The 25,967-nt window shown below is 35.1% G+C and overlaps 4 protein-coding genes across 4 annotated transcripts; 3 read left to right on the forward strand and 1 right to left on the reverse strand.

Moving 5' to 3' along the window:
• Positions 1-4,551: 4,551 nt before the first annotated feature.
• Positions 4,552-8,482, forward strand: LOC112054172 (rab11 family-interacting protein 2). Its single transcript, XM_024093857.2, has one exon. The coding sequence runs from the start codon at positions 5,105-5,107 to the stop codon at positions 6,530-6,532; it is 1,428 nt and encodes a 475-aa protein (XP_023949625.1). The 5' UTR covers positions 4,552-5,104; the 3' UTR covers positions 6,533-8,482.
• Positions 8,483-8,958: 476 nt separating this feature from the next.
• LOC112054174 (protein KRTCAP2 homolog) lies at positions 8,959-10,741 on the reverse strand. The gene is made up of 4 exons (XM_024093859.2): positions 10,581-10,741; positions 10,358-10,512; positions 9,861-9,988; positions 8,959-9,115 (listed from the first exon to the last, which is right to left on the reverse strand). Exons 1-4 carry the CDS (start codon positions 10,582-10,584, stop codon positions 9,007-9,009), a joined length of 396 nt encoding a protein of 131 aa, XP_023949627.2. The 5' UTR covers positions 10,585-10,741; the 3' UTR covers positions 8,959-9,006.
• A 1,588-nt stretch (positions 10,742-12,329) lies between these two features.
• LOC112054173 (hydroxymethylglutaryl-CoA lyase, mitochondrial) lies at positions 12,330-19,316 on the forward strand. The gene is made up of 6 exons (XM_024093858.2): positions 12,330-12,524; positions 12,907-13,052; positions 13,520-13,643; positions 14,125-14,337; positions 14,887-15,075; positions 18,960-19,316. The coding sequence occupies exons 1-6, from the start codon at positions 12,459-12,461 to the stop codon at positions 19,230-19,232; spliced, it is 1,011 nt and encodes a 336-aa protein (XP_023949626.1). The 5' UTR covers positions 12,330-12,458; the 3' UTR covers positions 19,233-19,316.
• Positions 19,317-19,836: 520 nt separating this feature from the next.
• On the forward strand, positions 19,837-25,912 carry LOC112054184 (sialic acid synthase). The gene is made up of 5 exons (XM_024093876.2): positions 19,837-20,163; positions 21,584-21,799; positions 22,613-22,960; positions 24,397-24,547; positions 25,467-25,912. Exons 1-5 carry the CDS (start codon positions 20,035-20,037, stop codon positions 25,670-25,672), a joined length of 1,050 nt encoding a protein of 349 aa, XP_023949644.1. The 5' UTR covers positions 19,837-20,034; the 3' UTR covers positions 25,673-25,912.
• Positions 25,913-25,967: the final 55 nt, after the last annotated feature.

Below are 25,967 nucleotides of genomic sequence, written 5' to 3' on the forward strand. Positions count from 1 at the left end.
GGGAAATCCTGTCTAAGACGCGAGTTGTTAATTACGTTGTAATGACGACGCATCTATTTCCTTTAACGATGTTTACGATACATATTTCACGTGCTAAAGCCATTATCAAGTTCAGAGGCGTTCATTAGACTTTAATCAAGGTAGCTAAAAGGGTAAAAAGGCAGGAAGTAGGAACAAGGTAGGAATTTGCCTACAATACATACAGAAGCTGTTGAAATAAGACTTCGATTTTGCGCTATTACAAGTATATAGAAATAACTAACTTAAGCCCGTGTCTAGTAAGACGTGGGTTTAAGTCTCCTTTTCGTTTGTACAAATCATTTTTTAATAACTATAATTTATAAATAAAAATAATTTGGTGCGGCTTGATTGCCACCCGGAATAAAGGCCCAGCCTCTGTACACGTCATAAATATTTGTATAGGGACATGCCCTTTGATCGCCACCTAAAATAAGTGGAACTTATAAATATCCTCCTAAATTGACCTCAGATAGGAAACAAAGCCCTACCTATTTATTAATATTTAAATTCTCAAATGCACTACTGGGATCGTTAATTTATAGTTGGTTAAAGTTGCGCGGTTGTTTTATCTGCATCAAAATTTTTTTAGTGGTCTCAGAAAAAAATACTCTTAAATTAAATTAAAAGTCATTAAGTTGTCTTAAAAAAAAATACTCTTAAATTAAATCAACAGTTTAACCTGTAGGTAATGCACTATTTGACTGTGCAGACTTTAATGAAACTTATGATTCTTCCAATTTTCAACCCAAACACGATAGATTTTTAGTACAAATTGTTAGCTCTCTCGGATCGTAGAAAGATGTTAGATTTATGTTTCTTATATAAATTACTTAATGGACCGGTAGATGCATCCACTTTACGAGAATTTCTTTCAGAATACCAAGACCATATTGTCGGGTCAAAAATTTCACGCCTTTCTGGACTAGTTACTCCAAAACAAATTTAGGCGCTTCAGCTCCAAATAGAATGATTTCCACATATAACACTAATTCTAAGGAAGTAAATATTGATATATCTGGTGACACTTTGCCTATTTTCAAATATAAACTAGAAAAATATTTTTTAACTCAGTACAAAAGGGATACCTCTTAAATGTTATTTTTATCTTTAGATTATACTGTGTTTTTTATGTTTATTTTAGTTTAATTCTGTTCATAATGTAATTTTATCTGTATTTTCAAACGCAAATCTAAAACAGTTTTCTCCCTAATTAGTCTAATTAACCTATTTATTATTCTTTAATTCTTTTTATGTATCTATTCGAGCACTAAATTACGCATGTTGAGGTAACCTATAAGTGGGTCTATGACTATATGTTATGTATAATCTATGTTTTTTTAAAACTCAATTTTTATTGTCTTATCCTGTTGGTACCCTATAAAATAAATAAATAAATACATAAATTTATTTTCAAGTAAAAAAATAATATTTTCACTACTCTTGCTCAAAAACACTGTCATATTACCACTCCACAGCGGGGCTAAACAAGCATTTCAGCCTCTAGTAATTTTGTTTTTTTAATTCTTGTCTGTTACGAGTACTAGCCAAGTACTAGCCTACTATAAAACGGAGGAGGTTTTATTCGAAAATAGAATCATTTAAGTAAGGCCCTGATTGTTTTGAAAAATAAATAAAAATCTTTAAATTGGAATGAAATGCAGCGTTCTTGTCTGTGGAATGCGTTCATTTTTTTATTTAATTTTTATTGAGTTGCGAATAGAGCGAGACTTGAAGACATGGGACATCCTTTACGGTGTAATACCTTTGCGTTTTTCTCATGTGAAAAAAATAAAATTAAAAAGCGATAATTTAAAAAACAATTGGCGTGAATAATACACACTTGATTTTTTTCAGAAAATAATTGTAAATTTGTGACCGTAACTGACATATTTTTCAACAATAATTGTTATTGTTGTCTTCATCTAGTGAGAATAGTGATCCTAATTTGGAGATGGATGAAATTTTCAATCTGTTACCATCAAAGTCCAGACGCATTTACCATTTAAATACATTTAAATACTTACCTACGAAAAATTTAATAAGTGAAGAAAACAACAACGAATGGATTCATTTACGAAAGGAGTTTTTAAACTATTATCTCCCACGTTTACCTCACATACTCATTATTCATCTTCACAGTATTCGGAAATTATGTTACCGGGTAAAAGCATCTCCCTTAATATCCAAAACTGTAGATTTTGTACATTTAATTTTCAATTAAAATAAATCATTGAATATTGAACTAAACTATTTTATTTTCTCGCAATCGTAGTGAAACACAGAGTGTAACACGTGGGGCTAAACCCATTATAAACTCGGTTTCTACTTAGGCGGCCCTCGCCTTTCGTCTCGGGCCTTAAAAATACCTCGTATATAATGGGTCTTTTTAGCCCCTTGTATAACAATCTACTATAATATTATGCTTTGAAATCCCTATGTAGGAACCATCAGCCAACTACAAGATAAGACACGGACTCCAAACAAAGTGTTGGCTTAATCTAAGTACCCAAGTTTAACGATACTACGATACGCTAATGGATTTTCTTTATAACAAGTTGGGAACTGATAAAACAGGAGGCCTTTATTAAACTTGGATCATTACTCTTCGCTATAATAAAGTGTAGGAAGACAATACCAATTCCATGTGTTCAACGTAGGTAAGTTGTTTGAAAGTGACTGTCTATGGGGTGTAGGAGAGAATACCCTATTTACTTATGTAGATTTAACTTTGTCCACAGTGACGTCCATGAGTATACCTATATGATACTTTCTCACCTTTATTAGTAAACTAGCAGACGCCGCGCGGTTTCACGCGCGTGGTTCTCGTTCCCATAGGAAAACGGGAAAAATATGTATATAAGCTATATTCTTGTGTGTGAGTGTGAGTGACTTTGGTTCGTCTGAGGATCTCCTAATTTTTGATTCGACCACGCAGAGAAACTACCTGTCTATGTGTTTATCAAGGAATAATCCATTCCAAATCCATTCAATAGTTAATAGTTTTATGGGGGAGGCATGGATTCATTATGTGAAAGTCTGTTCTTTAAAATTCGAAGGTTGCGTTTTAGAGTAGGTACCCGTACCTATCTAATTATTTAACAGAATATGCAGCTCTTTTGATATTTTACACATTCATTAGGTTGGTAGCTACATCACATACCTACTCTTCGTTTAATTTCCTCGTCGAGTGTAGAGAATTGACCTTATTTAACCCTGTTAGCAAGCGCTCTAACACTTTGTAGGGCACACGCGAAAAACCTACTGGGTAATTAAAAATATTATCTTTGTAAGTATTTGGTATTTGTCTAGTTGCTAGGGGTAAAATAGGGTTCATTCAAACATTAAAATTTACCGTGTGAAGCATCATTTAAATCATGCGTACAAATTACCTATTTATAGAGATTAAAGAGAAACTTTATTCTTAAAAACATTCGCGGTTTCAAATACCTGCCCCCAGAGAATAAAGAATGATAAGTATGTCTGTCCGTCCGTCCATCCGTCCGTCTGTCCGCGGTTTAGCGTAAAGCTGTTAATTAGCATGAGTAAGTACATTAAAAATGTGAACAAAGACGTAGAATAAAATATAATATAAACATAGTTTCAAGCGGACATGTCTTAATAACGAAAATATTAATCATCTCCTTCCATTTTTATTTTTCGTGCTGAGTACAGTTCGCGCGGCGAGAGTTTGGCTTTGACCTTCGGATGGAGGGGATTACTGCGCATGGGTACTGTCACGCACACAATACTTTTCCTTTTTTATGTACCAGGTTGGATATTTGAGTGGGTCAAAATTCATGTATAGTGATAATAATGCTAGAAAATAATACGAAGTAGATAAACTTCTTCATTTATTAAAACTATTGATAGTTATTTTACATATTTAAAATGTTTATACAGAGACAGCAATGAAAATTCTAAATAATTGTTTTTAATAAAATTATTTATTCCAAGATACATGTAAAATTGGTACATAAGAACAAAAGAAAACTTAAAATAATTATTCAATACAGTGTGTCCCTGGATAATCTGCAACACCAAAAGGGGGTAATATTAATATTTAACAAAAAAACTTAAACAAACAAACTCAACAAATAATAACAATCGACAACAATTAACGAAAATAGCAATTCATTTGTGAACGTGATTGTACAACAGGAGTGCGCGGTACGTCGTTTCGGTGCGAGAGGCAGGTAACGACTGGAGCGCCAATCAGAGCACCGCGCACCCGCCCCGCACCCCGCTAATGCCCGTTGATACCCAATTTCTGATTTCTGCGCAATAACGGTCAAAGCCAAACTCTCGCCGCGCGAACTGTAAGTACCTACGGCGTATACTACGGCGACACCGGTGGGCTTGGGTGAGCGCAGAAGCATCGCCTGATGAGACCCGCAGGCTAGAATAAAGATAGAGGACGGAACGACTCTATAAGGGCGTCTTTTAATCCAATGAGGCTCGGACCTCGGCTTAGAGGGTCATTCGGGAGAGGGTAAACGTGACCTGAGTGAATCAGTCCGGACCTAGCTCGTGAATTAGAAACCCCACGTACCTACGAGTGACATTAAATATCGGGGCCGGCGAAGACACGGTGTAGCTTGTGATTGTGTTGCCTGGGAAGCATAGTCGGTCGTCATTCTCCTTTCAAACTTCGTTGCGTATTTACTAGCAGTTAGCACCTACGTAATATGAACGTTATAAAGGCATCTATCACCATACTCATGCTATCTGAAAGTCGTGAAGTCGTGTTGGTCGGTAGGATCTTGCGAATGTTAATGTTGGATTAAAATGTTCACATGTGTTCACGACTTTAGAATTGTTGTAGCAAATAGATAACTAATCTGTGGCAAATAGCAAACACCACAAACCAAAGCACAAACACAGAGTGTCTCTATTATGTTGGCAGCGCTGACATGAGGAAAGGAATGCGGAATGACGGAGAATGACGGATTTTGATTCGGATTTGTGATTGTGTACAATTTGTGACGGACAATTCAGACGACAGCTCATCGTATAAATTGTTTTGTGCGTGATTTATTCCAATATCTGAGTAATCTAGTGGTTTTTATTATTGCATAAGGCCAATATGTGGGATCCTACGCACGTTCAAGTAACAGTGCAAAAAGCGAGAGGTCTGCTAATAAAAGGCAAAAACGGTACAAATAACTGTTTTGTTACAATCTCTCTCGGTAAAGAAAAATTTCAAACGTCCGTGAAGCACAAAGCAACAGAGAACGTCGAGTGGTTCGAGGAATGCGAGTTAAGAATTCCATCGCAGGGAAACACCGCCGAGATCGTTTTGAAAATATACGATGAGGATTTAATTAAGGATCACTTACTGGGTCAAGTATCGATTCCGTTAAAAGACCTGGATGTGTACGAACGTCCGAGAAATCGAGTATATCCTCTACGCGGTAAACCTGGCAAAGAGAACGACAAGAGCAGGGGCGAGCTAGAGGTGAAAATAGGCTTCACTGTGAAAGAGGGAAGCTTAACTGATCTAAGCAAGAAGGAAAAACACAAGTCCTCACTATCCAGTATCGCACAAAATGTTGGTGGCAGCCTCATGAGCATTGGTAGCATTGAAAAGCGCAAGGGTTTAAAGAAGTTTGCCAAAAATTTGGGCTCCAAAATTAATCTAACAAAGAAAGATAAGAAGAGTGACTCATCATCTTTAGGTGGCAGTGTCGGTAATCTCAGGGCTTCTGTGCTGTCCACACCTGACACTTCTACACCAAAAAGGTTACCCACAGAAGCCGACCCGGGTGTGATTAGTGAAGACGAGGATGAATTTGCATTCGATGATTTATCACACAAAAGTTCTGGTAGTTCTCTAAACGTACAGACCTCTTACATGCCAAGGACAGTGAAGTACACTCCATCCCCAGTCAATGCTTCTCTTGAAAATCTTGGCGGAGGAGAGTTTTTAAGACGTTCTACGAGCAGCAATTTGGTAAGTGCTGAGAAAACTGCACCTCTCAAACCAGTCCGTTTGAGCTTGGACACATTCACAGCACCACAATTACCTATACAGGTACCTGACAAAAATGACGAGTGGTCTCAAAAATTGTATCCGAGAAAATCCATCAGCCAGACTATGATAGACAGAGAGAAGTCATCAAGCTTAGAGAGAAACAAAAAACTAGACAGTCCCAGTTCTCTGAAAGAGAAACCTAGTCCAAAGTTTTTCAAGAAATTCGGAAATAGTAAGCCTAAGAAGTTACTGGAGGAACGTATTATAGTTGGCGAGGAGAACATAGTCGAGGAAGACTCAATGAACCTTGCATTCAGTAATATTCCAAAAACTGTTGTGCAACAATTTGACAACATGAGTCGAGAAGATCTTATTGTTATGGTATACAATTTACAGAAGGATGTTGAATCTGAAAAGAAAAAGAATAAGGATCTAGAAAATTATTTAGATGAATTGTTACTAAGAGTAATGGAAACAACACCCAGGATCCTCCAGAACCCTTATGTCAGAAATAATAGCATGCATATCAGAAATAAGTAAAAGCTACTTTAACATTAATACAGGGTGTTCTAATACATCTAATGTTAAAACTCATTGTTTAAACTCCTTTTTATATAACTAATGTGAAATTATTGTTGTTATTCCCATAACTTTTATATAAATGTGAAGGTATCAATTGAATACCAGATCTTGCTAGATTTGAAAACTAAACAAATGTACTGTCAATTAATGAATCACTCATTCCTAAAATATTAACATGAACAGAAATTATTTACTACTTTAAAATTAGGTTGAAAGTCCAAAAACAGTGCCTTATCAATTTGTAAACTTTACATAGATTAAAAACAACAAGCCTTAATTACTGTCCATCCAAATATTCATACATGATTAATTTATTTCATTTCCATTTTATTTCTTTCCATTTAAGGTTTTCTTTTCTGCTATAATTCTAGATTTTGTGGTTTATATAATAATTTTGTCTTTACTGTGCCAAAAATTCAAACTATATTTTAATCAGAAGATATTCCACCAGTACCTATTTAAGTTAAATTTAGAACAAGAGCTTTGGTTTAATTAGAACTATCTTTATTAGATATTATTTATATAATGTCAATTTTAAGTGTGATGTTAGTGCTACAGAATCATTTGGTTAGTACCTAACATAATTATTATCAAGCATCAATTTATATTGTTGAAATATAGACAATATTTATTTAGGTATTGCATAATAGGAGTATATAGTTTGACAATATCATTGCGTAGGTAGGTATATCTTTTATTTTACTAACAGGAAAAATATATTGTTACACACTATACCTATTGCTTATATTTAGTTATGTTAATCACTTACATGTTGTTTACTAAAATTAGGGTATATAATTATGTGCAAATATAGGGTGCATAATACCCTTGTCTTGTGCAATATAAATTAATACTTAAATATATTTAAGCATTTATTATAAATATTTTTAAAAGAACCAATTATTTAAAGAAACCTAAAAATTACTCTAGACTAAGTTATTCAAAACCTACCTAACTTAAAAGTCATATACTTGGTGATATGATATGCTAAAATTATAGTATTTTTTTAAGATTTAAATGCTTTGAAACGAATTAATAATTTAAAAAGCTAATTATATAAATTGATTAAAGTTTATTTAGATAAATATCTGTTGATCAAGATAAGTAATTACACTAAGTAATTCATTAGATGAAAAGCTTATAGAACTGATTAGATAGTGCTTGTTTTTACAATCACAGTGTATTTATAATCTCAGAGATTTTTGTAAGTGTAATAAATAATATCTTAGCAACTAATTTCTAGCCTTCACTTCAAATTGTATTTCAACATTTTATTTAGGTACTTTAAAAAATACTAGGTACCTAACTGTTTGCTCATTTAGCATTGCATAAACCATAAAGTATTTTGTTTTTAATTTTGTAGGCCTTAACATTAACCATTTTGTCTAACATAATTATTGTTTTTAAACACTTTTGTACATCTCAAACATCATAAAATTAGTAAAAGTGGTCTTGTTGCTAAATATTTATGACTGAAATTGTTTTAGCAAGTAGAGTATTACTTGATTTTTTTTAGAAATGAAATAACAATTAGGCACAGCCACTTTCAAAATATGCTAATTAATAATGCAAAAGATGCTACCTCAAGTTTTATTCTTATTATTTTTGTGTGTACCTTCTATATATACAGCTTTCAAGGTAGGTCTTGATTCCTGTTTCCAATATTCATTGAAATACCTAGAAATTTATATGAAGATCAGACTTGTGGATGTTTTACAACCACATGGGCATGTCTTCCTCATATAGACGTTAAACTACTAACTCTTAAATTATTTTAGTTTACTGCTAAATTGTAAGAGTATAGTATGTTTATGTTAAAATACTGAGAAGTGTTGTAAGTTGTTTTGGTTTTAAGAATTCTCATCATCCACTATCATAATAAGTTAATAAAGTGATTGCTGTTAATCATTTTGATGTTTTATTTAAACCCAGGCTTAAATTAAAATGAAAATTTCCAGAATTTATCACTTTTATTTCAAGACCAAACCATTAGAGACAAAAATTTACAATAGAGGGCATTATATAAAATTATTATAATAGCTCGAGTCTGTGATGGATTTAAAGTTTAAATTTTTACTTTCCTCAGTCTAATAAGAGAAACCCAAGCATGTATCTCCTCAGACGTCAGTCACATTGCTTTGTAGCAACTGATAAAACACTCAAAATTACACTTCTAGTGAATTGCCACTAAGCTGTGTCTGACTCAATACATAATTTCTCAAGTCATCCTATAGAAAATATAAATAAATTACATTTTACGCTTGCCTTGGACAATTGGGGGTCTGGACCCTTGAAACCTGCTACGGTTTAAGCCTTTACGTATAATATAATATCAAGCATAATATGTAGTAAGCTTTAAGTACATAATAAAGTAAAGACAATAATATGTATTATTAAAATATTTATTAGGAAAATATGACAAATATTTAACTCTATTTATGGCGACGATTCTTCACAGGTGCAGGGGCTGCTGGTGCCGTAACATACATTTTCTGTGACAGCTTATTCATGTAGTAGATAGTTATAAGTGAGAATATTAAACTGAAAAAAAAAATTATATATGTATTTTCTTACTGAAAAGATGATATAAAATATAGTTCTTATTTTATTAACAAAAATAACAATTTTATGTACAATTTACTTTTGGATCATTATTATAGAACTAGAATGAATATTTCATCACATGACAAACTCAGACATCATTATCAGCCTACATGCTCCTGACCGACTTTTCGGTCACGGCGGCTAATCTCATGGTGAGATTAGCCGCCTTAGTGTATATGCAAGCACAGGTGCACTCTCTCTTCCCTTACTCTCGAAATCCGATGGGACTGCAGACCGACACAACCCGTGAGAGATCAAGCGCAAGACCAACAGCTTTACCTGCTCTCCGAGGCACGGGTGTGTACTAACACCGCCAACTTTCCAACTCCATTAAGATTTTCCTTGTAAAAAAAATCCCAATAACCTTTTTTTATTGTTGGGCTGACCCGGTATTTGAACCCTGGACCTCATTGTCCGTAGCTGAACCAGCTAACCACGGGACCAATGAGGCAGTATTTTGTAATAAAGGGTGTCCAACACACAACTTCCAAACTGTGCGCTGAGAATCTCGCGCAAAGACTTTCTTTGGAGAAAAACAAGCTCAACATTTCATAGCTTAATCTTTACATTATATACTATCATTTCATAGACATTACTGTACTAGGCTAACAAGGTAGTTATGGACAAACCCAATAAGGTGTAAAGTATTTGTTACCATGTATTAAAACAAATCTTTATTTACCATGTAGTAAAACAAATCCTGTGCACCATGCCAGCTGCAATGAGTGAAATGAGCATTGACAATGCAATCTCTGGCAGTTTCAGCTGGAAGTTTTTACCAAACAGTGTAGCTTCCAAGTTACCTATAGCCTGTTATTATTTTCAATTAAGGAAATAATTTTCTAGAAAAAAAAAGTTTTAAAAAAGTTAAAAATGATTTATGCTTTTATAAATGAGAAACAGAAACAATTGTAAAGTGATTAAATTAAATTACTTACTAAAATTAATATATTATTTTTAATCATTTATAATCTAACATTATTTTCTATGCAGACAATAGGGGGCATCAACTAACATTATACTATGAAATGTAATAAGTTCAGAATGGCTGAACCAATCAGGATGAAATTTTGCATAAAAATACACCCAATCGAACAATTTTAACAGATATACTTAATAACTTACTAGTTAATTACTTAAGTAAATATTATGATTAATATGTTTATCAAAAAAGGATACAGTAACAAAGAACATGAACATAATAGATCCCAAATAGCCACCAAATATAATTGTTATCGGAGATCTTACTAAAAGTGGCTTGTACATTTGCATTCCAGAAAATATCAACAAGGTTAGGATAGACGATAGGACGAAAGACGTGGCACTGTTAACCGCTGAAACAGAGAATTTAGTAGTTAATTACAGCATAAGATTATTCTGTTAACTGAGGATTATCACTTACCCATTTTGAGAGATTCTTTAGTGTAAACAATAAAGTTATATCCTACTATAATAAAATCAATTGAACCGGTAAAAGTGAAACCAAATTCACATATCACAAATGCATTTGATTTGACATTTTGACAATGACAATTGAAATTGACAGTTGATAATTTCACAACTGACATTTGCGTGATTCTGCCAACTGCAAGACAATAGATGTCAGGGTTGCCATGTTTATAAAAGTCATACGCGTACTTCTGGCCCCAATTCCGCAAAGTAGCGTTAGCATATCACAGTTATCACCTCACCAATGCAATGCAGAAACCGAAACCGAAACTTCCACAAAATCATGTGGTAATTTTTTCGCACAGTTGAACTTAAAAGTACTTATTTAGTCCAAATTCAAATTCTAATATACATTTGAAAATGCAAATGAACCGTGTCCCGTTTCGATTTAGCCGCTCGCATGGTTCTATTCACTCCTGATAAAACAAATGTAAGATTGGTCATATAATGAATGAAGTATTCTATATTGTACACCAAAAATATGTTTTGTATTAAGTTGAAGCATATTTTGTATTGTAGGCGGAGGATCGTGTGTGGCGGCGCGCTCTCCAGCAGTGGACGAATACAGACTGTTGATGATGATATTTTGTATTATTTCCCTTATTTCGGTCGGAAACGGTAGTTTCATCGAATTTGATTTGTTTTTCCTGCGGATACGAACTATAAGTCTTTTTATACCTGACTCTTCAAACTTCTATGGTTATTCCATTGGGACCTCTACATAGGGGGGCGTACATTATATTATGACATAGTAAACTCGCGTTGCAGTCAACTTTTTGGCGCGCTAATGTCGTATTTTTGTCGTAAATAAAAAAAAACACTAAACTGTAGTCTGAAAACGAGTTTTTTTTACATCTATTATGACAAAATGGCAAAAAATTCACTACCATTCTTTACTTTTTTTGGTCAATATCTCAATAATAATGAACGACAGTTAAAGAAGGTAGTTAACTAAATTTTAGAATTTATAAGAGCGTCCAAAGAACAACAATAAGAATTGAATAATTTCGCATCTCAACGAACAAACGAACTAATTTAAAAATTCAATTTCAACCCTTTTTAAGATGCGGAAAATGCACTCAAGAAATCTTGATTCAAAATTAAGATGTTCTAGGCTCCCTCTACAACCAAAATTCAACTTTCTCGGTTCGCTTGTACTTTTAAGTTGTTTTTTTTCCACATTTGAAACACTTTGGAACAAATCAACCGATTTAGTTTTTTCGCCGAACCTTGGCCGAAACCGAAATTACGGTCGTACACTAATAAAATAAATCAAAACTTTTTTGCACTCAGTACCTTAGGCAAATGTCATCCGTGACAGGTCTTGTTAACTCGCACGAGCTCTATCGTTCAGGGTTCCCAACTTAGGGATTTTCCCCCCAGATTTCAGGGGCAAATAATTATGATGGGATATTTTAGGGGTCTGAAATTTTTAGGGGTATTTTCAGGGATTTTTTAATTCTTTAATATTTTTAAAATTTATTCAATGTCTTAAAATTTATTCAAATCTTCAGATGAAGACGTAATATTGTATGTATTAAAGACTTTTGAAACATATTACAGCATATTATTTCTAAATCATTATGAATTGATATTTTTTAGGGAAACAACTCAATAATTAAGGCGATTTTAGAAGTTTTTGGACACAAACTTTAGGGATAAATATTTTTGAGAGTTGGTAACACTGCAGTCGTTAATTTGCTTATCAATTTGTCATTCCTTTTGGCTTTTGATCCTGATAAGAAATGTAAACGAAACATGAATAATTTAAACAATTTTAAAGTTCCAAGCAACTCGTTTTTAAGTAGTTTATTAAACTGTGTAAAGCATAATGCAATTCGTAAGAAATTCGCTTTTGAAAACCTCGACTTTTAGTGCTACGTTAAGTCGAACATTCGTAGGTGTTATTTAAAATATTACTTTTCTTTTGTTAATGTTAAATTTAGAACATTTAATTATTTTAGATATAAGAGAGGTGTTGATATCAATCCAAATCCACTAAATGAGGTTGAGTGAAAAATAACCAATTAGATATTTGTTTTGCTGCAGGAAGATTGAAAAATAAACTAATTTTTTATGTTTGTTTTTATTACCTTCCTTTTCTATATTAGTAAATATGTTCCTTGACCATCATCCTGTAGACTGAGACTCCGAATTTATAACACTATAAAGAATGCTGCTTCACAACAGCACACAGAAATCATTTTAAGATTAGGCTTAGATAGAAATATCAAATGAGTAGGTAAGTATACATAATTTGAAATAAATTTCATTTTTAGAGCACTGCAATACCTGAAATTCGCATTTATGAAGTGGGTCCTAGAGATGGTCTGCAAAATGAGTCCAAATTTGTGCCAACAGAAATAAAAACTGAACTAATACATAAACTAGCTAATGCTGGCATAAAGGATATTGAATCTGCAAGGTACCTAACTTTTATATTTACTTTAGTTATATAACAGGGTTTTCATCCTGTTAAGTAAAGAATTATATGTAATTTGGATATTCTCATGGGAATACGAAGATAAAATTTAACCTATTTTGCTCTCTGTGAATGTAGCTTTCTACCAGTTAAATTGGCCCATTAGTTTTTTAGTTTAATAACTACATACAAGAATACAAAACTTTACAATCTCTCTATGACCACTATACAGGTCACTGAGCAGTACTCTGTGACCTTTATAGTGGTCATAGAGCTTTTTATGTCCCCTGTTAATGTGAAACAGTGAAAGAATTTTTCAAATTGGCCCATTAGCTTGTCTCTCTGACATAACTCACCTGGGAAGGTACTAGGAATAGGTTCTGGAACTGTAAGATCACTAAGATCATTACTGGAAACCTTGATTTATTACCATCATCTCCCAGTCTTTATCCAGTTGTATTTTTTTCTAGTTTTGTTAGCCCCAAATGGGTGAAACAAATGAGTGATGGCAGTGATGTTATGAAAAGTATCAAGCGAGTTCCAGGTGTTAACTATCCAGTGCTGATACCAAACTTGAAGGGATATGAAGCAGCTGTAAGTTAACTTAAAAAAAATATTTTAATAAATATACTTAAATGATTGGGTTTGATTCCTGGCTGGGATGATTGAGGTTTTCTTTCTTCCAATTGGTCCAGGTCTGGCTGGTGGGAGCCTTTGTATGTGGCTAATTACAACCCTACCAGCAAAGATGTACTGCCAAGCAATTAAGCAATCCCGCACCATGTCCTTTAGAAAGGCATGTGGATTTTCATCCTACTCCTAACAAATTAACCCGCTTTCATTTTAAATTGCATCATAACTTACCATCAGGTGAGATTGTGGTCAAGAAGTAACTTGTGAAAAATGAAAACAAGCAGGGCCATTATTCACTGCACCTAAATTAACTATTTAATAAAATATTAATGAAATAGTATAATGATTACTGTTCTGTTTTACAATAATATGACTTTTGGAAATCAATAATTCTATGTTGTCTTTCACATGAGGTGTATTGTGAATAATTTTATTTTTACAGAAAGCATGCAATATAGAAGAAATAGCAATATTCCCTGCTGGCTCAGAGGGATTTTCTCAAAAGAATCTCAATTGCTCGGTGGAGGAAGGTCTTAAGAGATTCAAATTGGTAGCTGACCAAGCTGTAAAGGATGGCTTCAGAGTTAGAGGCTATGTGTCCTGTGTTGTGGGATGCCCCTACGATGGTCCAATCAGTCCAAAAACTATAGCTAAGGTAAATAATGAAAAAGTAGATATGTATAATGTAAATATGTCTATAAGTGTGAATAAATGGAAAGTAAGAAGGTATTAATTGATTATGAAACATGGCTAAAACGTAAATTATAATGTCAGAGTGTGTCCAACTAGTTTGGCTCGTGTTGCAATGCAAGAACCTGGGCCCTGTATGGGTTCAAAACTAAATTACACCAATAACCATGTCCTTCTGACCGGCACACAGTAATGCTGTTTGGTGGCAGAAATAAGCATGACGCTGTACTTCCCTAAATGAGCTTGTGTCACAAAAAGCTCTACTACTACTGAAAAAACGTTTTATGTTGTAAGTCCACCTACACCTATTCAATGTAGGGTCTCATTTCTATCTCCATGTGACGTCAAAATTGGTTCATCTACACCTTTTCAGTATGGGGTCGCATTTCTAGCTCCATCATCATATTAGCCGATGGACGTCCATTGCCTTTTGTAGCTCCCTGTGACCTCAAAATTGGTCAATCTATTCTTCAAACTACTAGTAGGTATATTGATGTGTTGTTTCTACTCGTAGATAACAGAAGATCTGTTCGCGATGGGCTGCTACGAGGTGTCGTTAGGCGACACGATAGGTGTGGGCACGGCAGGCTCCGTGCGCAAACTCATGCGCGAAGTTCTGTCCGTGACCACGCCTGACAAGATCGCGCTACACTTCCACGATACGTACGGACAGGGATTGTCGAATTTGTTAGCAGGATTAGAGGTAACGTAGCATGCCCTTCGTTTTATTATATATATATTTTAACTGTCTCACTTGCTCAACTTGCTTGGTCGGTTTTCAACTGCTATAAGAAATTTTAGTTATTGGGCTCTGACCTCGTCAGATCTAGTCATCAGCTGTCGCTAAAGATTATGCGATATGCGAGCATAAAGACATCCCATCAAGCATTTTTGTGTTTGTTATTTGTTATCACGGTCACATTATAGTGAATGACGAATAATTCAGCGTTCAAGATTTATTATTAACAAGTAGTTCCGTTTCTGAGGGATAAAAGATAGCCGGTGACACACTAACAAGTAACTTGGCTTTCTATTGGTAAAAGAATTATCAATATCCGTTCAGTTGATCCAGAGATTACCTCCATTTATAATATTAATATGCATAAAGGATTTTTCGTTATTTTTTTTGTCTGCAACATCCAATATGGTCGGTCCCCTTACTTCGCTAGTAATCTATCTAAATGTATATAAAAATCAGTGCCACTTTTCGTTGTAGTTTTCGTTGTAACTCAAGAACGGGCTCACCCATCTAATACTGTATGACTTTTTCAAAAGAGCAACTGTTGAGTTTCTGCCGGTATCTTCTCAGCAGAACCTGTCTTCCGAACCGGTGGTAGAATCTTTACAAATAGTCAACTGACGTGTCAAAAGTGCTTGTAAACTGAGCCTACTTGAAATAAATGATTTTTGATTTTTTGATTTAATACAAAATGTTTAGGCATTGTTCGGACTATTTAGTAGATGGTTTATGAAAGTTGAAAATTGCACAAAATCAATCGAGCGGTTCTTTAATTGGTAACAAATTAATTCAAGGGTAAGGTCTCCCTCCCTATCCTTGAATTAATTTACCCTACCCTACCCTACCCTACCCCCAGGTAAGGTAGGGTAGGGTAGGGTAAGAGTAGGTTAGTAATAGGGAACAAGAGCACACATTAAGTCAAAGCGAAGCTTGACCAGGTCCACTAGTTGCATATATTTTATTTACATATTCCTATACATAACTATCTATCTGTTAATTATTATTAGTATCTATTAATTATGTTATATTATACTAATTAAGACCTACAACCTACAAGACCCGCCGCAAGGCGTGTTTTGCCACCATAATATTAATTGAACGGGCTCGGGGTCGTAATGTTTACGGTAGTTTATTGAACTCATATCCCCATCAGTTTAACTGTTCAATTTAGAATCTCAGTAGCGCCATGGTTATGGGATAGGATTTTAACCCCAAAGGTCTTTTGTGTGATCTCCTCCGTGTTATTGTCATAGGTATGAACCTATACATTCACCTTCTTCGGCACAATTTATTAATAAGCAAATTTTCTTTTGTTTTAAACAATATATTTGCAAAGCGCCTTTAATTCACTGACACTACAAATAAAATTCAAGTCTTCCCTTCAAACATACCTACATTTAATTAACGGAAATACCATCAATATCGGATCAATAATTTTTGATGACATCGCCGTTATACGTACCCACATAGGGAGGCATTTATGAATTGAAAACAAAATCTTTTATGAAGTCTATTTATACAGTTCTTATAAAGAAATGAAAAAATTAACTCAAGACTGGTTGAACAAAATTACTTAATTGGAAAAGGGTTTTATTATCAACCCTCAATCTCAGCAAGTTCAGGTCACTGCTGAACTCGAGTCTCCTCTCAGGATGAGAGGGGTTAGACCAAATAGTCCACCACGCCCAATGCGGATTGACAGACTTTATACACGCAAATAATTTAGAAAATTCTCAGGTATGCAGGTTTCCGCACGATGTTTTTCACTTGAGTCACGTGATATTTAATTTCTTAAAATGCACACAACTAAAAAGTTGGAGGTGCATGCCCTAAACCGGAATCGATCCTACGCTTGTAATCTATAAAAGGGTACATTACACTAATTAGAATTAAAATTACAATTAGCTATATGAATTAATCATTATTATCGTATACGCATCGTAATTCAAGTTCGTTCGGTGATTATACATTAGGCAAACTTGTGTTGCAAGGAATACATTTGCATCTAAATAAACACTTATCATGTTAGCAATACTTAACACTGCGTATAAATACTCTGTAGTTATGTTTGTGGCTTCTAGAACTTTTATCTGACTATTGATACAATTTTGAACAAGGTGACAAGATTAATGTGTTTACAGGACTTGATAAAAATATTTATATCGCCATACTTATCGCAGTATTATGTAGCCAAATATAACAATTGTACTTACCTACCTACTTACAATTTAACGTGGTACTTAGTAGGTACTTATTTAAGTGCATTTTAAACATTAATTAAAAAGACGAGTTGTTGAAAATGAAAGAAAGTTCAAATTACGATATTCTGTATTGGCTAATAATTAAAAAAAATATATTAGTCGAAAGACTGTGTTAGGAGTGGGTACGACAATAGTCCACCGGGAGGGAAAAAAAAGAAAAAAATCTGTGATGCATTCGGCACCTTACCTTTTTTTTTTTAAAAAAAAATTTAATATTTGCCATAATTTTTAAATGACCAATTTTCCCATTTCCCTCCAACTAGTCGGGAAAGGCTACTACTAGCTACGCTAAGGCTACGGCTAGACTAACTAGGTACGACAATAGACCAACGGGGTGAGGATTGAACCACCACCCCCAAGTGATGAATCCAACCCCTCTTATCGTTGAGCTATTGATGCTTGTACACTACTTTACTTTAACAATTTTCATAAAATAATAAAAAATACATCAAGCAAAAAACTATAATAAATACACAAGTGATGTGCAAAGGCGACCTTGCTAAAGCAATCTTTACCAGACACATCCATCAAATATCTCTACAAGACAACGATTGGGATAAAGGAATCGAAAGACCAAATGAATATGTTTTAGTCCTGCCTAATTGAAATTTCATTCTACAGTCTATTTTTAGTATCTAGATTCTAGAGACAAGCGAATGTCCACGGTAGTTAGAGCGAGTTTATTTTGATTTGTCGAACGCAATATGCAAACTGCAACTACCGTGACTTTCACTTTAAAATCTTTAAATAGAACAAGAGCTTGCAGATAGCCAGGCATAGGTACCCATTTTCGGCCGTGTAGCGTAGTGGGATCTCGCATTCTGCATCCATGGCCGTGGGTTCGATTCCCACAACTGGAAAATATTTGTGTGATGAACACATTATATAAGTATTTATATGTAGTACTAGCGGACACCCGCGACCTCGTCCGCGTGGAATTCAGTTTTTACAAATCCCGCGGGAATCATGGATTATTACGGAATGAAAAGTAATCCAGAATAAAGTCTATTTCCATTCCAAATTTCAGCCAAATCGCTTTAAGTTTCTTCTATTACCATTGTTAAATATGGCAGTCAATTATAGATTTTAGACCGTAGTGGTTTTGGAAGGTACCAGGTTACAAGGGTCCTCAATTATCTAAGTATAAAATATAATTTACCTATTGATATTTTCGGCGGCGTATCACGAGGATTCATGAAATAATGTCTCCAATCGGCAGACCCTAAACTCCGTGTCTCCGTGGCTATCCTTCGCTAAAGATCTTAATAATTTAATCTATTAAGATGTTTTCAAAGATTTGCCGCGAACCGTTTAATTTCTAAAATGAGCTTACCTACGACTCTTACACCAAACTACAGCAAATCATTTGCTATAAAGTGCATATCGTAGATCAGAAAGCAGTTAGTTAACCATACTTTATCTAAAATGTTGTTAGTCTTCCTTCAGTTCTAAATTCGGCGCATTTTCATACACTGCTATTATACACAATATTGTTAAATATTTCGCATGTAGATAAAGATATGTAAACAAACCCACCCAATGTCGCTTACGTCATCGTGATAAATTTAGCGTTACTTGTTTTTGCAGTTTGGAATAAGGACCGTGGACTCGTCTATATCCGGGCTAGGCGGCTGTCCGTATGCACGCGGAGCGAGCGGGAACCTTGCGACAGAAGACCTTGTCTACTTCCTATATGGCCTAGGCGTCAACACTAACGTCGATCTAGTGAAGCTCATCGAAGCTGGTCGATACATATCCAACTTCCTAGCTAAACCAACCGAGTCTAGAGTCAACAGAGCTATCGGCGACAGGATTAAGAACCATGAAGACATCGTTAAAATAGCAGCGTGCTCGCCTTAAGACAGAGGATTTTATTTTGTACCGGAATTGTTTTATGTAAATATGAAATGTATATATGTGTAATAAACAATGTTTATATTTCTACATCGTGTGTTATTTATCTAGTATGTAATGCCAATATTCATGACCTGTTGCTAGCTGTGGCGGCGCTAGGAATCGGCGAAATCAAAATCATGGAACCTTGCGACAACAGAAGTGCACGTAACTTGCACAATTTGGAGTAAGTTGGAGCTGCCGAGTGCGTTACGAAAATTGTAATCTGACGAGGCGAACGGATATTAAGAGTTTTACTTAAGTCGTGTGTATTTTTTTTATATATAGGTACTTAATGAAAATAGACAATTCCATAGTGAAACACTATCATAATTTTTAAACCATTTCTAAGTTTGCGGTTAAAAAATTATGTAGGTAAATAAGTAACAATTAATCATTCAAATAATTGCACCGTTAATTTTATAAATAGAACTAAAATTTGTACTAACAAAACACATTTCCATACATTTATAATTTTAAAGCGTTGTCCAAGTTGGGTCTAGCTCCGCCACTGGCCGCTACCCAACATACAGGTTTTTATCATTATTTTATCATGCGAAGCGGGTACCAGCCGGTCGCGGGCCGACACTAGTGCGGCGAGCGCGTACCGAGCAACTCGCTTTAATATTGAATTGACCTTATTTACTCCGTACGATCTTGAAAGAGGGGTCGTTAAACCTTTCTCGTGGCATTCAAAACTTTTACACATCAGTTTGTATCGCGCCCGGTTGCAATCGTTCGTTCCTATGGCACATTGACAGTGGTCAAGATGGTCGAAGTCAAGATAACGGAGGACATTCGAGTTGGCGGCAACAATCCCTGCTTTATCATCGCGGAGGTTGGTCAAAATCACCAAGGTGACATTGAAATCGCAAAAAAGCTGATCAAAGCGGCTAAGGTTAGTACCGGTTGATTTTATACGACGAATAGTTAAAGGTTAGGAAGGCTTTGTTGTGAGTCGGAAGCAAAACAATAACTGGTGACGTAGTGAGAGAGACGCCTTTGATAAACGCCCGCTTAAACTCCAACTTATCATTTCATTGTTTTAATCAATTGTAATTTTGGTTTAAACTTTACTTAAATCTGTTTCGTTATTCATAAACTTAACATAGGTAAACGTATGATTACGATAGATGATCTTTACTTAAGCTATTTATTACATTGCATTAACTTTAATGTTTGCATTGTTTAACAAAGTTACCTACCTTCCTAACTATACTTTTGTAATTAATTCTAGAGATGAACTAGCGATTAGCTAATCTATTACGTTGAATAGGGACATCAACTCAATTGAGTACATAAACAAAGTCAACAAGTAGCTCATACTCATATTTGCATGGCACTTGTAACAATTAAAAATAAATTAATCGTCAATTTACCGAGCAGACAGTGTGTTAATTATAATTATATCATAATGTAAATATGTTTATTGTAAAGTTTGAGAAGCTTCTGGATTATTTAAGTTTACGTTTATACTTGTACTTACCTTCATGAAAACAGTAATATAACAATGAATGGCCGATTGTTTCTTTTGTTATGAAGAGTGCTATAGTCTCGCAAGTTCATTGATGGCACTCGCATAATATGCGGGCGACGGGGGGAAAGACTGCGCGGGTGTGAAATCATGCGTGCGGGGAAGTGAGGTGCATCAGTGGAAGGTTTTTCATTCATCACTACACGCCCCCCGGCCCGCGCGGAACATTGGGAGTGTTAAGAACGAAGTTGCCAAGCTAGAAATTTAATCTTTGAATTATGGATATGTATACATTATACTAGAGCCGTGATAGCCCAGTAGAATGACCTCTGCCTCCGATTCCGGAGGATGTGAGTTCGAATCCGGCATGCACCTCCAACTTTTTAGTTGTGTGCTTTTTAAACTAAATACCTATCACGTGTCTCAAACGGTGAAAAAAAGAAAAACATCGTGAGGAAACCTGCATATCAGAGAATTATCTCAATTCTCTGCGTGTGTGAAATCTGCCAATCCGCATTGGGCCAGCGTGGTGGACTATTAGCCTAACCACTTTCATTCTGAGAGGAGACTCGAGCTCAGCAGTGAGCCGAATATGGGTTGATAACGATAAGTATCACGTGATATTTAATTTCTTAAAATGCACACAACTGAAACGTCGGAGGTGCATACCCCGGACCGGATTCGAACCCACGCCCTCCAGAATCGGAGGCATAGGTCATATCCACTGGGCTGTCACGGCTCTATGTAACAGAATTATTATAATGATACTTATTCTAGTCACTAATTGTAATTCTGGTTAAGGTAAGAAAATTTCATTTTAATTTAATTTTCGTTATTATTTCAGGATGCGGGAGCCAGTTGTGTTAAATTTCAAAAGACTTGTCTCAAAGAGAAATTTACGAAAAAATATTTAGACAAACCTTACGACAACCCTAACTCGTGGGGTAAAACATATGGCGAACATAAAACACATTTAGAATTTTCCGACAATCAGTACAGAGAGCTGTTCAAGTATGCACAAGAAGTGGGCATTCTTTTTACCGCCTCTGCTATGGATATGGTAAGTCTTTTAATCATCACACAACTTTTAATATGTAATTTTTCAATATAGTATCTACCTACCAACGACATACCGTCATCGAGTTTTGTAATTATTAATAGCTATTCAGATAGGTATAATCTATAAAGAAAAATGTGTTGTCTTCTAAACCTTTATGACATTGCCAGCGATAATACTAGCTATGCCAAAAAAAAAAGAAAATACTTGATAATTCTGTTACATATCAACGCATATTGCTTACGGCTAGTGTTGTTATAATAAAACAAAATTATCAATTCTGATAACGTACCGGTACGAGTATATCCCTGCATGGGCATTTTTAATTGAAAAATATTAATTGCATTTAGCATTGCAGCATAGCAGCATAGCAGTGGGTCCTCCAAATACTCCTATAAAGGCTTGAGGCCTGCTGGCCTATTTACTAATTTGGTCTTTAATAACAACCTATCAAAATAACCATCAAATCAATTACATACTGAGAAATGTCATCTACCTACTGATATCCACGAAGGGTTGTCAGTAGGCACCGTACGACATTTGTTACATAAAATCTCAATTTCGTATATTGCAACTAACATACGTCAAAGTTAGTGAATAGCCTTCTGGCCAGGTATCAAGCCTTTAAAAGAGTCTGATAATTATTATGATAAACTGCATGAAGAATTACCAGGATTTAACTGGTTTGGGTTTCATTCCTTTTCTTTATTATCTCATCTTACCACTCCACTCTTTCAATTATACGTAAGTAAGTAAGTACCTAAGTAGCTAATTAAAACCACAACAACACACACCAAAAAAACCATTATTTTGCAGGTATCATTTGACTTCTTAGTCAATATAAAAGTGCCGTTCATAAAAATAGGTTCTGGAGATTCAAACAATCTCTTGTTCCTTAAATACGCGGCATCGAAGAAGGTGCCTTTGATCATATCGACCGGGATGGTGGACAAAAGTGCTGTGAAGACCATCTATGATATAATATCAGCTCAACACAAGCAGTTCTGCCTACTGCATTGCATATCCGCTTATCCTGTGCCATTCGAGGACTGCAACTTAACCGTTCTACAAGACTACAAAAACACCTTTGATATACCCGTGGGATATTCTGGACAAGAGGTTGGCACTGCGGTCGCCTTGGGTGCAGTCGCTTTGGGAGCGAAGGTATCATCTATACTGATATTATAAAGCTGAAGAGTTTGTTTGTTTGAACGCATTAATCTCAGGAACCACTGGTCCGATTTGAACAATTCTTTCAGTTTTATATAGCCCATTTATCTAGGAAGATTATAGGTTATCTATTATCCCTGTATTCCTACGGGAACGGGAACCACGCAGGTAAAACCGCGCGGCGTCTACTAGTATTTTATAAAACGATTTTTTTAACTGACATAACATGTAAACTCTGTACCATTTCACAAAACTTTTCCTGACAAACAATTTGGACGATTATTTACAATTAGCTGTGATATAGTTTCCACGGAAATATTGGGATTTAAAGTATTCTAAGTGCTATTGGACTAGCTGACAAAATATCTGATGATTTCATTTTCTTTGCCTTTTTTTAGATAGAAGTACTAAGTAGGTAGGTACGAAGTAAAGATGTTCTTGTATTTGCTATAAAAATACTAAATACTTAGCTAATAGAGTGAACGATGTTAATCTGAAATACCTACAAACTCTCGTTATTCTGAATGCAAACAAATATAATGTGCGCAAATACACTTCACCTTGACAAGGTGTTCCGAAATGGAGCATCAATACAGACATTAAAAGCGAGCAAACTATCTTAGTACCTACCTACTTAAAATGAGCAAGATGATAATAATGATGATGAGCTAAAACAGCATGATTATCTATACAAATAAATAAAATGCGTCTGTTCGTAATTTTAGCAGAATTTCACTAAATGCGGTTCACAATCACGATAACTTATATTAAAATGTTATATCAGATTTTCTGTTTACGAAGTAACTTGCATTGTATGTTGCTTTTTCACGCAAAAACTACTGAACACATTTGTCTGATATTTAAAATGGAAACAGATTATCCCTGGATTATCACATAGGCTAGTCCAATGGATAACACCTAAAGTTGACCTATCACCTATTTTCACTCTTATGTTGACTCGTTAAAATAAACCACTTTGTAGTCATTATCACAATCATAGGGTCTGTAATCATCATTATCATCATTAACAACCCTTATTCGGCTCACTATTGGAGCACGAGTCTTAGAATGAGAGAGTTTAGGCCTTAGTCCACCACGCTGGCCAAATGTGGATTGGCACACTTTACACACGTAGAGAATTAAGAAAGTTCTCAGGTAGGTTTTCTGACGATGTTTTTCCTTCACCGTTTGAGATACGTGATATTTAATTTCTTAAAATGCACATATCTGAAAAGGTGCATGCCCGGGCCGGATTCGAACATACGCTTGCCGAATCGAAGATTGACGCCTGATAGACGTAATACCCACTGGGCTATTACGTCTATCAGGGTCTGTACGTAGATATATACCAACCTATAAACCCTCTGTACATTTTGTTAAAGTCTTCTTTGAATAAGGCAATGATTAAAACAATTTGTTTTGAATTACAGGTGTTAGAAAAACACATAACACTGGACAAGACTTCAAAGGGAACTGATCACGTGTGCTCCCTGACACCGACGGAATTCCAGCAGTTAGTTAGAGATGTGCGAGTCATAGAAGCATCGCTTGGCACCCCGATAAAAAAAGTGGTGACATCAGGTACGAGAATATCCGTATTTATCCGTATGAACGTTTGAAAATCAACATAAAATGTCAAATCTATATCACTCCTGAGTTTAAGTTCTATTTTATGTAAATCTTCGGCATTATTGTAGAATAGTCCTACTATACCTACAGTATCATCATCATCATCATCATTATCAATGTTCGTCTCACTGCTGAGCTCGAATGAGAGGGGTTAGGCCAATAGTCCATCACGTTGGCCCAATGCGGATTGGCAGACTTTCACACGCGTAGAGAATTAAGAAAATTCTCTGGTCTCGCGATGTTTTCCTTCACCGTTTGAGACACGTGATGTTTAATTTCTTGACGCACAACTGAAAACTTAGAGGCGCATGCCCCGGACCCGATTCGAATCTACGCCCTCCGGAATCGGACGCAGAGGTCATATTCACTGGGCTATCGCGGCTCGCAGGCTGTAGGTATAGGTATTCCCTAATAGGAAAAGCCATTTAAGCAGAATGTCTTGACTCGTGCCTCAATAATTTCACCGTTTTAAAGGGCCTAGATCTAGCGTTAAGACCTCGACCTTTGAAATATTGTGCCCACTTTTAGCGCAGGATTTTCGCCTATTTAAATTCCAATTAACCACAATAGGCTTTGTTTACTCGCACTTCTGCAAGCTACCGTGTAGGTTGTACAGGTTCTGTTGAGAACGAGAAGAAAATAAGCATTTACTCTTTTAAAATTTTACTTTTTGTGCGAAGATGAAAACTGATCCAATTATTTCCAAATTAGATATTGTATGTGTCTTTTGGAAATTCTTAGTCCGTTTTATATTTGCCTATGTATTTATGTAATTAAATGCTTTACTAGTACGGTTTTTCGTCATAACAACCTACCGACTAGTTAGAATTTTTCAAGAGTTATAAAACTAAAACAATCGACATCTTTTCAGAAATACCCTGCATTGACAAATTACAAAAGTCACTTGTAATGGGCAGTACAAAAAATAAAGGAGAAATACTGTATCCAGGCGATGTAAAAATTAAAGTAGCCGAACCAAAGGGCTTGAATGCGCTACACTTCGAAGAGGTTATCTATAAAACACTCGTGTACGATAAGAAAGAGGACGAACCACTCAATGAAGGAGACTTCTGCTAATGTGGAGATAAATGCTGATGAATCATAACATTACTTCATAGACATGACTTATGATAATTTTAAACATGCATGAATAGTTATAACAGAACGACATAATAAAACAAATTATAATTGTACGAATTTATGAATAAAGTCTGCAAATTTTAGAAATTAAGAATTTACCTGAAACTTATTAATATATTATAAGACTGTATCTATTTGTTAAATGTATTAAAAAATTATAAATACTCCGTATGTTAACATGTTCTTTAATTTTGTGATCTTATTGAAGTGTTAGTAACTAGTGAATTCCCCT

Source organism: Bicyclus anynana, chromosome 1 (genome assembly GCF_947172395.1).
Source record: "Bicyclus anynana chromosome 1, ilBicAnyn1.1, whole genome shotgun sequence".
Classification (NCBI taxonomy): domain Eukaryota; kingdom Metazoa; phylum Arthropoda; class Insecta; order Lepidoptera; family Nymphalidae; genus Bicyclus; species Bicyclus anynana.